General features: G+C 39.7%; 2 protein-coding genes across 7 annotated transcripts in view; both read right to left on the bottom strand.

The window, feature by feature from the left end:
- LOC311289591 (protein NLRC3-like) overlaps nucleotides 1-14,388 on the bottom strand; it is a 101,184-nt gene that overhangs the window by 41,462 nt on the left and 45,334 nt on the right. For all 6 annotated transcript variants that reach the window (XM_084407709.1, XM_084407710.1, XM_084407705.1 and 3 more), the window contains exons 6-9: nucleotides 12,917-13,090; nucleotides 8,367-8,540; nucleotides 8,086-8,259; nucleotides 6,817-6,969 (exon numbers count right to left, since the gene is read on the bottom strand). In XM_084407709.1, the coding sequence (XP_084263835.1) occupies nucleotides 6,817-6,969; nucleotides 8,086-8,259; nucleotides 8,367-8,540; nucleotides 12,917-13,090 (675 nt within the window). The remainder of the gene's footprint in view (nucleotides 1-6,816; nucleotides 6,970-8,085; nucleotides 8,260-8,366; nucleotides 8,541-12,916; nucleotides 13,091-14,388) is intronic.
- LOC311289604 (piggyBac transposable element-derived protein 4-like) lies at nucleotides 9,626-12,248 on the bottom strand. Its single transcript, XM_084407737.1, has 3 exons — nucleotides 11,723-12,248; nucleotides 10,438-11,384; nucleotides 9,626-10,316 (listed from the first exon to the last, which is right to left on the bottom strand). The coding sequence occupies exons 2-3, from the start codon at nucleotides 10,978-10,980 to the stop codon at nucleotides 9,768-9,770; spliced, it is 1,092 nt and encodes a 363-aa protein (XP_084263863.1). The 5' UTR covers nucleotides 10,981-11,384; nucleotides 11,723-12,248; the 3' UTR covers nucleotides 9,626-9,767.

The raw sequence follows: 14,388 nt of genomic DNA, 5'->3' as shown, positions 1-14,388 counted from the left end.
ACTCTAATATCAGGTCATTCATTAACCACAGGTCTAGCCATCACTACTCGACATATGGAGTATTTAACCCTCTGAGGTCGACAAACGCGCCCCCGCGTTTTGCTGGATTTTCTTCACATTGTAGCACTTTAAACTTAAATTACTCCGTCATTTATGGTCATACAGAAAAAAGAAATATAAAAAAAGAATCTGTGATATTTTTACTTTTGTATGTGTCCACTTACAATCAAATCAAAACTTTGTGTTTTTGTAAAATAAAGAAAATAAACAGGGTGTGTGTTCTGCCTCTCCGTCGCGGTGAACTTTTTTTTCTTGAGCACGTCTATAAACTGAAACAAAACTCAGCGAATACTTGTCACACATTTATGAGCCATATACCTTTATAAACATTTAAGTGTGTACTTTTAAATGAACGGATTCAAACTGAAAACAAATATTCTCTGTTTAAGTAATTTGTATAAAACCAACAAGATGTCCAGCTTCTCAAACGCTTCCTATTTTTTTTTTTTATTTGACCAAGCGCAAAAGAGATTAACATGCAAATCTCCACATAGAACGCGAACACGCTCATTACCTCAAAAACAAAACACCAAAACACTTCATCAGTCTCTGCTTTTCGTCGAGATTGAAAGACTTACATTGAGCTTACATTGAGTGAGCTTACATTGGCTTTACCCCAGAAGAAGAAGAACGCGATTTGAAGACAAGAAAGATGTAAGGTAAGAAATTCTTACATATTAGTTTGTTATTGTTGCATAAACTTCACATTGCAGTTGAACTGTTGCTAGATATATGGTGAATATTATAATATTTAGACCCGTGTTTACTGTTACTGTGTTTGTGGATATCTGCTCAAACGTAGATATGTATAATATGGTAACCATAATGTTTTATATTTGAGCGCGATCGCGTTTGAATGTATCATATTTTGGATCGTTTGAAAAGCAAAACGCACCAAACGGCTTCATGTTTTTACTAATATCTCATTTCATATCATCATAACGAATGGAAACATTTGAAGTAACATGATAATCAATATATTTTTCTCTAGCTTAGTTGTTACTGAAATCTTTTGGAAGATTTATATGCTGCTATAGGTTATTGTTATTATTTTATGCAGCACTGCGCATAGCCTATGCCTACAAGGCACAACAAACCTGGTGTTTATTATATTATATATTGTTGGAAACATTTGTGTGTGTGTGTGTGTGTGTGTGTGTGTGTATATTCTGTGAACTTTAAAAAGCAATTTTAACCAGAAAAATCTAAAATGTATTCTCAAAATCGTGCAGGCCTTTCTCTTGATATCAGTATGTTCACTTTTTTTTTCTTTCAGGGCCCAGATACCACTGAGTCCTGCTGACTTCAACATTCACATTAGTCTCTGTACATGAACATGGTAAAGTGAAAATCAAACACCTTGGAAATGAAAGGTATGTACAATGTTTTTAGGAATGGCACAAAGGTCTCTTTCTTTGGATCATTGTTTTCAATGAGTACTTTTTTGTCATTTGTTTTGTATCTTTGGATTATGTTGTGTTGTAAATAAATCCAAACAGTCTAAAAGCAATTCTTTTTTAAATCTCCTCATTCTTTGTGCAAGGTTGGTCAGAATGGCAGGGCTTGATAGCTCCTAATAGGGCCATTAGAGAGTGTCCTTGTCTTTCTCAGGTGTGAAAAGCTTACATATTAATGATGTGATCTGCCCCTCCCGCATAAAGCTTTATCACACAAAACACGTCGTAAAAATTTTAAATCAATATATTGTCTTCTCTGAATGAGCAGTCAGGGTGATTTTCACATAGTTTTAGAGCAAATATTCTAGGCTACGTCATACAATTTTCAAAAGTCTTGTGAAGAAATAATCAGTATGGGTTTCATGGCCTTATTTCAGTGAGAATTTTCTTTTGTATTTTCACAAACCACGCATAAATGTCATTATCTCAAAACTACAAACTTTTACACACATGCTGCTGATATATTATTGTAGCAGAGTTTGTGCTGAATACAGTGTAATCAGACTTTAGCCATGAAAATGTCACAAGTAACAGAAATAACCACAAATGTCAGAGCATGTCAGAACACCTCCAGGCCCAGAAAACAGCTCAGACCCCAGAGGGTTAAGCCCGCTTAACACTCATTACTACATTCGCAAAAACTGACGCCGGCATTTACACAACCGTGTCTCGATTGCAACCATAACGACACAGAATTTTGAACTCACCGACTCTGGCGGCCGTTTTTGAGCCCCAGGCCCGAGCGGATCGAGACAGTCAGCGACGTAGACGTTCCACTTTCAAAAGAGAAAACATTAGGCCCATCAACTTCTCCGGAGCTTCTTCATTTCACTAGCTTCAGTTGGTTCTCATCCGTATAATTTATATCAAGCCTTAAAGGTCTGCATAATTAAGGGCATTGGCCACTATAGAGACAGGTGATCGCCACTGTTGTCACTACTAGTGTTCGACATCGGCTGCGTCTGCATTAGTGGAACTGAAGGTGTGAGAATAAACACGAAACACATGTGATAGTTGTCATATGGTGAATCTAGCCGATCGTTAAAGAAAAGCTGTCATCATCAGAGATTGTGCAGCCGCTCTGGAGAAGCTGCGCTGGCTGAGTCCTCCGACTGCTCTCAAATCACTCTCGCCGTACTACACGTCACAGTCACGTGGCATTAGCGCTGTCTGAAGTTGGACAAAATTTCTAACCGGCATGCACTGCTCAAGTCAGCTACCGATCGGTCTGCACAGCCGAAACAAGCTTTTGTCTGATATCAGTGAGAGTCACGTCACCTCAGCTAATCCTGCCTTTTTGCCCATTTTCGTTTATCCGGCAGTGACGCGTTACCAAGATGGTGACCATCAGCTCTGCCGACTTTGGGCTTTAAAAAATGCTCTTCAGAAAACTATGGGTGACGTCACGGACACTACGTCCATATTTTTTTTTTACAGTCCATGTTTTTTGCAAGCGACAACTGTGTAACCAGTTGTAACGCAATGACAAAAGTTTGAGCATTGCATGCAAACTGTTCTGTCGTTGCTGTACAGACGAGCACAGAACACTATTTGACCCAAAGAATTAAATAAGAAAATCAGCTGTCCTATAAAGACCTCAGGGAACTGTGTCAACTTGTGTAAAAGTTAATCATGACGGTACATGCCGGTACATGCAAGTCCATGAGAATAATCAATGTAACTCCACAACAAAAATGTATCCACTAACCATTCAGAACCGTCCAGGTGCGTCTAAAAGAGTCTCTCCGTAAGGCTGCACTTCGCTACTGGTTTTTATGAGATTTTGGAAGAGTAAAATTATTCCTGCGTTTCGTTATTGCCGGTTTATCTGAACCTCGTGTAAAGGATTGGCCCTCTTCTGAACGGAGGCGGGGAGCAGCAGCTCAATTGCATTTAAAGGGACACACACACAAAACTGCAAGTTTTTGTCACACCCAAAAAGGGGCAAATTTGAGAAGCTATAATAAATGTTTGGTTTTTTTTTTTTAGCTGAAATTTCACAGACACATTCTGGGGACACCATAGATTTATATTACATCTTGTAAAAAGTGGCATAATATGTCACGATTTAGCGATACTATGTCTTAGATAAGGGGGGCCTGCCCGATCTCAGTTTCTAGAACAACCTGCTTCAAAGCTGGAACGGAATATCTTTTTTCTAGAATGACATTCCCAAATCGTCCGTAGCTTTGGATCTATTTACTGATGCCGCTTCCTCTATTGGCTTTGGGGGATTTTTCAAAGGCTATGGTTTGCCGTATGATGGCCAGTTAAATTTTCTATCCTAAATTCAGGCTGCATTTCTTCCGCTTCTATGAATTAAATCCCATCGCGGTAGCCAGCGCTTTCTTGGTCCGGCTTGGACTTGTAAATGAATCACCATGTTTTGCGACAACAAAGCAGCCTTGCTATAATAAACAAAGGAAGATCTCCCTGTCAGGTTGGTTTTAGGGAGAAATATTCGACAGTCGGTTATTCATAGTTTTATTATTAAAGCTGTCCATATTTCCAGACACTCTAACGAAATTGCTGACGCGCTTGCTCTTTTTCGCTTTAGGCTTTCAGACATCTCTGCCCAGCGGCAACTCTGATTCAACATCATGCATCAATGCTTCTTTTAGTCATCTGATAAATCCAGCCAGACATTGTATCACTATAGGTGTAGCAACACCAACCCTTAAAGCTTACAATTTTGCTTGGAATTAATTAATTTATGTTTTGTTTTACATATCATATTCCTCTATTCCCATCTAACAAACCATCAGGAATGCTCAGCAAGCTTTATCATGTAACTTCAAAAGTATGTTCCTAATTTCGGACTGCTTCGGTGGATAGCTTATGACAAGGGTTTCATCCCTGGTGGCCTTGACCAAAGATTTAAACAATGGATTCCTAATGGATTAACAGCAATATGAACACTAATTAAAAATGGGAATTTCATGAGCTTTCAGGAGATTAAACAAAAATATGATCTAAGTAATCAAGACCATTTCAGATATTTGCAGATAAGGGACTTTTTCAATAAAAAAATAAAACGCAGTGTAAATCTGGACAAAAATCCAACAATCAAAAGCATAATTGAAGCCTACAACACAAAGAAATTTAGAATAATCTCTATCATTTATGGACATATAATGGAGGCAAGAGGGAATACAACGATGTATGTAAAACTGAAGTGGCAGAGAGAGTTGGGAGTGAACATATCTGATGATGAATGGTCATATATTTGGAAAACACAGCAATCAACAACATCATCGCGTGTTTGGAGATTACATTGCTGGAAAAATCTAATTCGATTTTTTATAACACCCAAAATTAGGAATAAACATACTTCATTACCACAGCCATGTTGGAGAAGCTGTGGAGATATAAACGTGAATCATTCGCATGTGTTCTGGCTCTGTCCTAAGATCGCAAAATTTTGGGAAGATGTTCACTTAGTTATAGGCAAAGTTCTGGGTTATGCTGTACCCAAGTCCTGTACATTATTATATCTTGGTGTCATTACGGGAAATGTGTTGAAAGAAGATAGATACATATTGAAAGTTATGTTAGCAGCCTGTAAAAAGGCAATTACAAAAAAATGGTACAAGATTGACCCACCATTACAGGACGATTGGATGACAGTTATGGACAAATTACATATTATGGAAGAACTGACCTACAGAATAAGGACTCAAGAGGATCAATACTGCCAAAAGTGGGAGAAATGGACTGAATACATAAAATGGACAGAACAAAGACCATCACATTGACATTGAGAAAGGATCAAACTGTAGAAACATGGTGATCCAACATGTTCTTTTTCATTCCTTTGTTTGTGTTTTTTTTTTTTTTTTTTTTTTGTTACCCCCTACCCCCCTGTATAATGTTTAAAGAAAAACAATAAAAAGAAAGTATCAAAAAAAAAGTATGTTCCTAATTCAAACTACTGGTGGGGAATTTTTTCATACACTTAAAAAAAACCAATCGCTTAATTTCCAATTCTACCCCATTCTGGGAATAAGCAACCATTCTAACTCCACAAGTTAAGGGTCATCACATGCGGTCAATGCACATTAGACTTACATGACTCTCCAAACTAAACCACATTATACATTACTCACATCCTCTTTCGCTAACACTAAAGATAACTTTGTTACTAAAAAGAGTGAGGTAAGTTCACCGCATATCATAAACCTTGCCTATAAAACCTCCTTAGGCAAGTATACAATCTATACAAACTCTGGTTTTGGTGGTAGTTTCCCTTACTTATTTACTTCACAGCCTACGTGGCTGCTTTCTCAATTAGGCCTATCGAGGCTGTCTCATGCACCCAAGTTGCCTTCTCCTCACCAAGGCCTAACGTGGCCTCCTTTTCACGACCTATGCGGTTTCTCTCACACTGGCCTATTGAGGCCTCTTTCACAGCTTTTTATACTCCTGCCTAACGTGGCAGTCTTTCACTGCCTACGTAATAATACTCTAGGCAGTAGTCTAATTGTTAGCTCTGTTTTAAAGATTATAACATCTATGTAAATGTCTGTGTATTTTTCAATAATATAATCTATTTTCTGCCTAAATATTTTAGGTTCTTCATCCAAGGAATACTCCAACTGGTGGGTATCGATTTCCTTCATGAGTTCTTTTGGGGTAGGCTTCGCCCCTGCCTTCATCTTCAGGCAGGAACTGCAAGTGTGTTCTACCCTTCGGATTTGGATTACGAACGGGGCCTACGCCAAACCTTAACATTTCATTTCGCATACAAACTGTTAAATAAATCGTATTCATATGTTCCCTTGCCTCCCGAGTCTTTCTGGTAGAAATAGGAGCTCTAGTGCAAGTTATACCGGGAAGACTCTAATATCACTTCATTCATTAATCACGTCATTCATTAATTATGTCATTCATTAATCACGTCATTCATTGACCTCAGATCTAGCCAATCACCACTCGACAAATGGAGTATTTAAGCCTGGTTAACACCCATTACTACGTTCGCAGAAACTGACGCCGGCGTTCACCCCCATCCTCCCCACCACCACCACCAGGTCGTTCTCTTGCCTCCTGAGTTTTTCTGGAAGAACTACTTTTCCTGTGCATTTACTGAAAATAATTGCACATTTTAGAATGTTCATCAACCAATCAGAATGAAGCATTCAACAGCCCCGTAGTATAACTAGAGCTAAACCTCTATAAATTAGAACTTTATTTAATGTAGTAATGTAATCTATAATAAAGTATAACTGGTTTGTAATAAGTGTAGATTGTAATGCTGTTTTTTGAGTTGTTTAATCAAAACTCTTCCTGCTCTACATACTTGAGTTTATCCAGTTTATCAGTGAGCAACTTGACTCCTGAATCTCCTGGGTGATTGTAGCTCAGATCCAGATCTCTCAGGTGTGAGGAGTTTGAACTCAGAGCTGAAGACACATAACCACAGCCTTCCTCTGTCACCATACAGCCAGACAACCTACAGACACACACAACAACAGTCCTTTCATACAATGACCTGCGTAGTTTGTATTTACAGCTGTTATTTTCTGTAGATTCTAGGACCTAGGAGCAGAGGAATCTTTTCAAGGGTTCTAAAAATTTGTCTCTGACAGCCAAATTGTCACGGTTCATAGATCTGTGTGTTCATTTTGCGTATTTGTCAGGTGTGTTTGTTGGTGTTGGGTCTGTGTGTGTGGTGGCTTGTTTGTTGGCTAGTAACCAGCTGATCACTCAATCAGTCATTCAGCTGCAGCTAGTCAGCTGCCTATATCTAGCTGGGGTGAGATATGCTTGGTGTCGGTTCGTCACTCTTGTTTTGTTCTCTCACCTAGTTCCTGTATCGGAGTTCCTAGCAGAGTCATTTCTGAAATTCATCTGTGCTTCCAAGCAGCTCGGAGATCAGTTTTTCTTCAACCAGATGTCTGGTCTGAGTTACCACGCTGTGTTTGATTCCTGTCTCTTCATCTCTCTCTCCTTTGGATTGCTGCTTTGAGTCCACCAGAGTATTGACTGTTCTTTCTGATTTTTTTCCGCTGTCCTGTCTGTCAATAAACTGCCTTCTTGCAAATGGATCTACGACTCCCTTTCTGACACAAATAGTGGCCACAATCTTACAGTGTGAACCAGGCTATAGGCAGGTCACTCCACCAGCAGGGAACAGTAAAGGGCACCTAAGTAGTGAGTTTACCCTGAAGTGACATTTTTATACTGCTTCAGTGTTACTTTTTTAACACTCTGAATGTGGATTATCTAAACACTGGGCAGTGTACATTACTGGGGATTTTGATGCGAGAAATCATCCAGGAGAAGATCGATGTTACAGTAAGATTTTTGCACCAGAATGCAGGTAGCAAAGTCAAGCCGCAGAGATGATGTTAATTGGTGTGGTGATGAATATTGGTATTGAATGCATTATTTTTTGATTGCAAATGTCATGTCCATAATGATGAAAATGATCAATTACAACCCTGCAAATGTTCTTTTTGTCTCTTGTTCTGGCATTGCATTGAGAACAGATTGGTTGACAAAATGTCATCATTATTTGTTGTGATAATATATTTTTATATTAATTGTTTCAAGGAAAACCATTTACCTCAGTATCTTCAGCTGGCACTTTGGACTCTTCATTCCATTACAAAGAAGCTTCACTCCAGAATCCTGAAGGTCATTGTTACTCAGGTCAAGCTCTCTCAGGACGGTGTTTGAGGATTGAAGAACTGAAGACAAACTCTCACAAGACTGAGCAGTGAAATTACACATGGGACACCTGAACAAGAAAATAACAATATAATTGCATACAGAATAAATCTTAGCAGAGTTATTTTTACATAATTAATGCAAAATAAAATGCAATGTTAGTATTTAAATTCAGACCTCAGAGTCTCCAGCTGACAGTTTGGACTCTTCAGTCCATCAGAAAGAAGCTTTACTCCTGAATCCTGCAGGTCATTGTTACTCAGGTCCAGCTCTCTCAGGGCGGTGTTTGAGGATTGAAGAACTGAAGACAAACTCTCACAAGTTTGAACAGTGAGATAACAGCCATGTAATCTGTGTGGAGAACAAACAAACAGCAATATTAATAAAAAATATATATTTACAAGGTAGATGTAAACAAACTATTAAAAGGTAAGCCTTTTCTTTAAATAATTTTTATTGTGTTTTATTAGTGACAAATTTGGGGAGAGGATACATATTCCAAAACTGAAAATATGAGAATTAACTGCACAATTACTAGACATGTTTTCCTTGGATATTATACAATTTGAAAGCACAATTTGTGGAAACAATTTTTTAGATGTTTCCAACTGTGAACCAATTTGGTAGAATATATATATATATATATATATACAGTATATACATATAAATAGGGCTGCACGATTAATCGCAATATAATCGCACACGATTTGGCAAAGGCTGCGATATTTCGTGCGCAGTTTGTCAGTGGAGTGCGGCTGATCGGTAGTAGATACTGCTCCATCTGAATGCCAGAGGGCGCTCTCACGCAAACACGCTAAATATGCCCCGCCGCAGAAGTACAGTAATGCGCATCATTCCAGGAAACCCCTATCGCTGTGGCTGAATAAACAGAAGATTGAAACGCTTTGATTAAACATGACTTATAAATACACGACAGCCTTATTCTGTGTAAGAAGGCACATCATCTCACAGAAGGAGGAGCTCAGCTGTCGTTATGAAGTGAGTTTGGAGTAAATGCATGTTATTAGATGTTGTCTGTTGTTGGACGAGGTTCATAAATGCTTCTCATGTTTTGGAAAGATGTTTGACGCGTGTTTTTTTTTCCAAATGCACGTTATAAGTGACTCAAACTCACAGTGCTTTCAGATGGAGCCGCGTTTACAGAGCCGTACATCAATGACAAACTGCGCATAAAAAAATAATCGCAGCCTTTGCGATTTTAAAATCGCGATAAGCCATCTCGATTTAACACTAGAAGTCCCAGAGAGCAGCCATTTGGCTTTTCTACCTATAAAACCCGCAGGACAGCCGATGGGCTGGAAGGCTTTAGGCTAATATCCTTAATCAGCTGTGAACAGTTGCTTTTGTTATGTAAACGATGTGGGGCCATGCTGCGCCACTTCAAGGAAACTTGTGTTTCACTATGCCATCTTAGGGAGAAATCAACACACATGTTTTTTTTTTCCTTTGTTGCTGAGATTTATTGATAAAAACAGTACAAAATAAAATAAAAAAGAAACCAACCATTTGTACACATTTACAAATAATATTAAAAAGTGAGTGAGTACATTCCAGCAATCACTCACAATCCTGGCACTGCCATGGTATCTCCCGTCTGCATTTACCACATGTGTATCTGTAGCAGTGAACACATCGCACAGTGGCATGATTGTTCTTGCATTGGTGTTTGACCTGACATATGGCTCTTTTTCCAGGGCTAGGTGTGGAGGGTTGTGTCTGAAGCAATTGTTCTTTTCTTGCCTTCTTCGCACACATATGAGAGTTAGCCAACTCTCTTGCAAGCTCCACCAGGAAGTCCACCCGTCTTTCCTGCCTTCCGGTGCATGCTTGATACAGCACATGTGCATTCAGTGCTGCCATGTCAATCATGTTATAGAACACGGCAACTGGCCAGCGCCGTGTCCCTGTGGGGACAGTGTACTCCCGCACCATCTGGTCCATCACATCCACGCCGCACTTTGTGGTGTTGTAAAGGGTGACAGTGTTTGGCTTCCTTTTGGTGGTATTATCAGTCTGAATCACGCTGTGCACGCTGCTAAGAATGTAGACGGTCTTCTTCCGTTTGGCCGCATACGCCGTCAGCGTAGCAGCAGTGGTTGAAAACACCTAATAAATAAGATAAATTGTTATTTTCATAGCACTTTTACACACAATGACACACTTGGCGGTGTTGATTCTAAAAATTAGAAACACATAAACATAGAACCACAAAAGACCTGCAACATACCTGAGTGGTGAATTCATTGCGATCTGTGTGTCTAGCGGATTGAGGGATTTCCCGGCGAATCTTGTTGACTGTGCCGAGGATGGTGGTTTTCCGGCTAAGAAGTTTATGCGCAAGTGACAGCGATGTGAAGAAATTGTCCGTGGTAACATTTCTGCCCTTGTCTAGGAATGGTTCCATCAGCCTCATCACTACATTTTCAGACAGTCTCTCTCCACTGGGATGACTAGGGTCCTTGCCAAGATATGGGAGGACATTACAAATGTACTTGGATTTTAGGTCGCAAGCCACCCAAACCTTGATCCCAAACTTGTCAGGTTTAATTGCAATATACTGCAGGAAACAGCAGCGAGTCTTTGACGGGAAAAGCTGTTCATCAACGGTGATATGTAGACCAGGGTTGTAGGACGTGATGCAATTGGTGACAAATGATCCCCACACACTGGAAATTGCAGCAAACTTATCAGTCTTTGCTCGATCACTCCAGGTGGACCTGTCATCAAAGCGTAGGTGTCGCATGATGTCTTGGAAGCGGTTTCGCGGCATTGTTCCAATGATATGTGGGTTTCCCAGGTTTGCTGACCAGCAGTCACATAGTGATGGAACCTTGGAAAAGCCCCCGCAAGATGACAATTGCAATAAATGCCATTAGTTCAGGGAGGGCCATGAACCAATGAACATGCTCCGTTTCCTGTGCATGTTGAATAGTCCATTCTTGAATGCTATGAAGCATGTCAAGAGTGATGAAACACAGGAAGCTCTGAAGGCGACTCGAGATACTTTCCTGGCCTTAGCCGTTGGCTCTCCATCTGCAGCGTACACTTTTATTCGGGTGAAAGGGAGACGTGTCCCCACCTGTTCTTCACGCCACACTGTGCCATCTTTCGCTGTCTCTGTTAGGTCAGTCCCCAAACGGGCTCTCTTTTTTGGTTGAGGAGCGGTCTCCTCATCTGCAGTGTGAACAAATTCAAATTGTGAGCAATGGAAAAGTCAAATGATATCACAAATGCATGCATAGATACTAATAATAATTCCAGTATCTCCTTCTCTGTATCGGAATAATGTCTGAAATATCTTCCTAAATAAAAAGATACAACTAAAGCAAAGAAACAACTAATAATGTTTTGCACTTCAGATGGCAGTGAATGTCTGCTAAGTAGTACAAACAAAAAAGTGGACAATACAAAAAAGGCAGAGTAAATATTTATGTCACTCCACTCTGCTTTTTTGGTGTTTTCCACTTACTGGTTTGAAATGAAATAGGAAATAATATGAAATGAAACTTAACCTGAAGACAGATCAGACAGCTCTGAGTCCGAATCCGGCTGAAGTTCTATGTCTTCTCCCTCTGAGTCACAAGGGTTTACTTCACTCAGGATAATTTCCAAGGCCTGCCGAGTGGTGAGTCTTGTCTGCATTTTCTTTTCTTGGAGAGGAGGTTCGTACACCACAGAATTCTTGAGGGCACTGAAGTAGTAGGCTATGTGCAGTGAGATTTTACCCATCTCAGCACAAAAGGAATTACCTCTCATTTGAGAGCAAGCTGCATGCAATTAGATGTGCTAATTCATACCTGTTTACACCTGGGCAATGTGAGACATGGTCAATCAAGTTCTCTGCTTTTAGCAGCCCTCCCTCCCCCACACATACAAACAAGCCACCAGCAACCATTCACACACACACCCCCAACCCCCCTGCAGATTGCTCAGGTAATGACCACATTTACACATGAATTGATGCTAATGATAGCCAAAAGACTAACCAGTTAGCATCCACTTGGCTAAAGGAGGGTTACAAAACTCTGGGACTTCTAGTGTTAAGTGCGATTACATGTAAATTGCGATTAATCGTGCAGCCCTACATATAAATATATATATATATATATATATATATATATATATATATATATACATATTGCTCTTGCATTTTTTCTTGTGGCTCAGTGAAACAGCTGAATAAATGACTCATTAAGTATGCGGGCCCCATTGTCTCCTCAGGTGTGAACCACTAAATATGCATGATGGTGTTGGATCGTTGACGCCCACTCGCATATAGCCATATAGCAAAATTTAAATCAATGTATTGTGTTATGTGAATGATTAGACAGGATGATTTTCACATCATTTTGAAGAAAAAACTCTAGGCGACGACATACATTAGTCAGAAGTCTTATTGACACATATTTAGTATGTGTTTTGTGGCCTTATTTCAGAAACTTTAGTTTTTAGTTTTTTCAATAACCATGCATAAACATTATTCTCTCAAAAATACAAACATGTACATTCATGTTGCTCACATATTATGGTAGCCCTGTTTGTGCTAAATAGAGTGTAATTACACCTTTGCCATTAATATGTTTATAAGCAACTGAAAAAAACACAAATGTCAGGGCATGTCAGAACATCTCAAGGACCCCAAAAACACCTCAGACCCCAGAGGGTTAATGCAAAATAAAATAAAATGTTAGTATTTGAATTCAGACCTCAGTGTCTGCAGGTGACAGTTTGGACTCTTCAGTCCGTCAGAAAGAAGCTTTACTCCTGAATCCTGCAGGTAATTGTTACTCAGGTCCAGCTCTCTCAGGGCGGTGTTTGAGGATTGAAGAACTGAAGACAAACTCTCACAAGTTTGAACATTGAGATAACAGCCATGTAACCTGTGTGGAGAACAAAACAAACAGCAATATTAATGTGTTATTCATGTAGGGTTTAAAACAGGGGTTCTCAACTCAGGCCCTTGAGATCCACTCTCTGGCAGAGTTTAGCTCAAACCCTTATTAAATACACCTGAACAAGCTAATCAAGGTCATCTGGATTACTATAAAGGTGCAGGCAGGTGAGTCTGATCAGGGTTGGAGTTAAACTCTGCAGGAAAGTGGATCTTAAGGGCCTGAGTTGAGAACCCTTGGTTTAGAGAAACTTGTGCATGCTTTCATCACCAGCAGGGTGGATTATTGTAATGGATCCTTACTGGCCTTCCCAAAAAGACCATAAGACAGTGTCAGCTCATACAGAACGCTGAGCAGAACCACAACATATGAGCACATCACACCAGTCCTCAGGTCTTTACACTGGCTCCCTTTAGGATTGATTTTAAATTATTATTACTGGTATATAAATCATTCAATGGCCTAGGACCTCAATACATTGCAGATATGCTCACTGAATATAAACCCAACAGATCACTCAGATCATTAGGATCACATCAGCTTAGAAACACCAAGGGTTCACTCTAAGCATGGCGAGTCTGCTTTTAGCTATTATGCTGGAACCAGCTTCCAGAGAAGATCAGATGTGCTCCTACTGTCACATTCAAATCTAGACTCAAAACATTTCTGTTTAGCTGTGTGTAACACTTCCCAGTGTATAATGAAGAATTCACACGGGGGGTTGCACATTTAAAGTGTATTTATTCTGCAAAACAGGAGTTAAACGTTTTAGTTGCAGCTCCCGTGGTTATCACACACCATCACTCACGGGGAAGTCTCGCTCTCTAACTCACGCAAGGCTTCACACAATACGTTTTAAACATTACATTGTAAACATGCAAATATCCTCTTATAGTTCAGCATGAAATAATTATAACTACATCTCTGTTATATTCAACAACACTCGTTTAAATAGCCATATGAACTCATAACACCCGTGCCAACTCACTAATCAATGCATAACACGGTTACTATAACATATATAATTCACAGTCTATGCAAACACTTCGGAAATATACACATAACCATTAATACACAAGTCTCATAAACTATTCACCAGCTTACCTGCAAAACAGGAGTTAAACGTTTTAGTTGCAGCTCTCGTGGTTATCACACACCATCACTCACGGGGAAGTCTCGCTCTCTAACTCACGCGAGGCTTCACGAGAGATCGGTTCCCTAACCAACATTACGCAACATCGCTGCCACCTGCTGGTGCACTATGAGACTAACATTTGTCACTATTT

This window comes from Rutilus rutilus (genome assembly GCF_951802725.1).
Source record: "Rutilus rutilus genome assembly, chromosome: 4".
In the NCBI taxonomy this organism is placed as follows: Eukaryota; Metazoa; Chordata; class Actinopteri; order Cypriniformes; family Leuciscidae; genus Rutilus; species Rutilus rutilus.
This window is presented reverse-complemented; position numbering and strand designations above follow the sequence as displayed.

Coding starts and splice junctions, on each gene's coding strand:
- LOC311289604 (XM_084407737.1), bottom strand. CDS start 10,980: ATGCCGCGAAACCGCTTCCAAGACATCATGCGACACCTACGCTTTGAT. Junction 10,317..10,437: donor GCAATGAATTCACCACTCAG/GTATGTTGCAGG, acceptor CTTATTTATTAG/GTGTTTTCAACCACTGCTGC.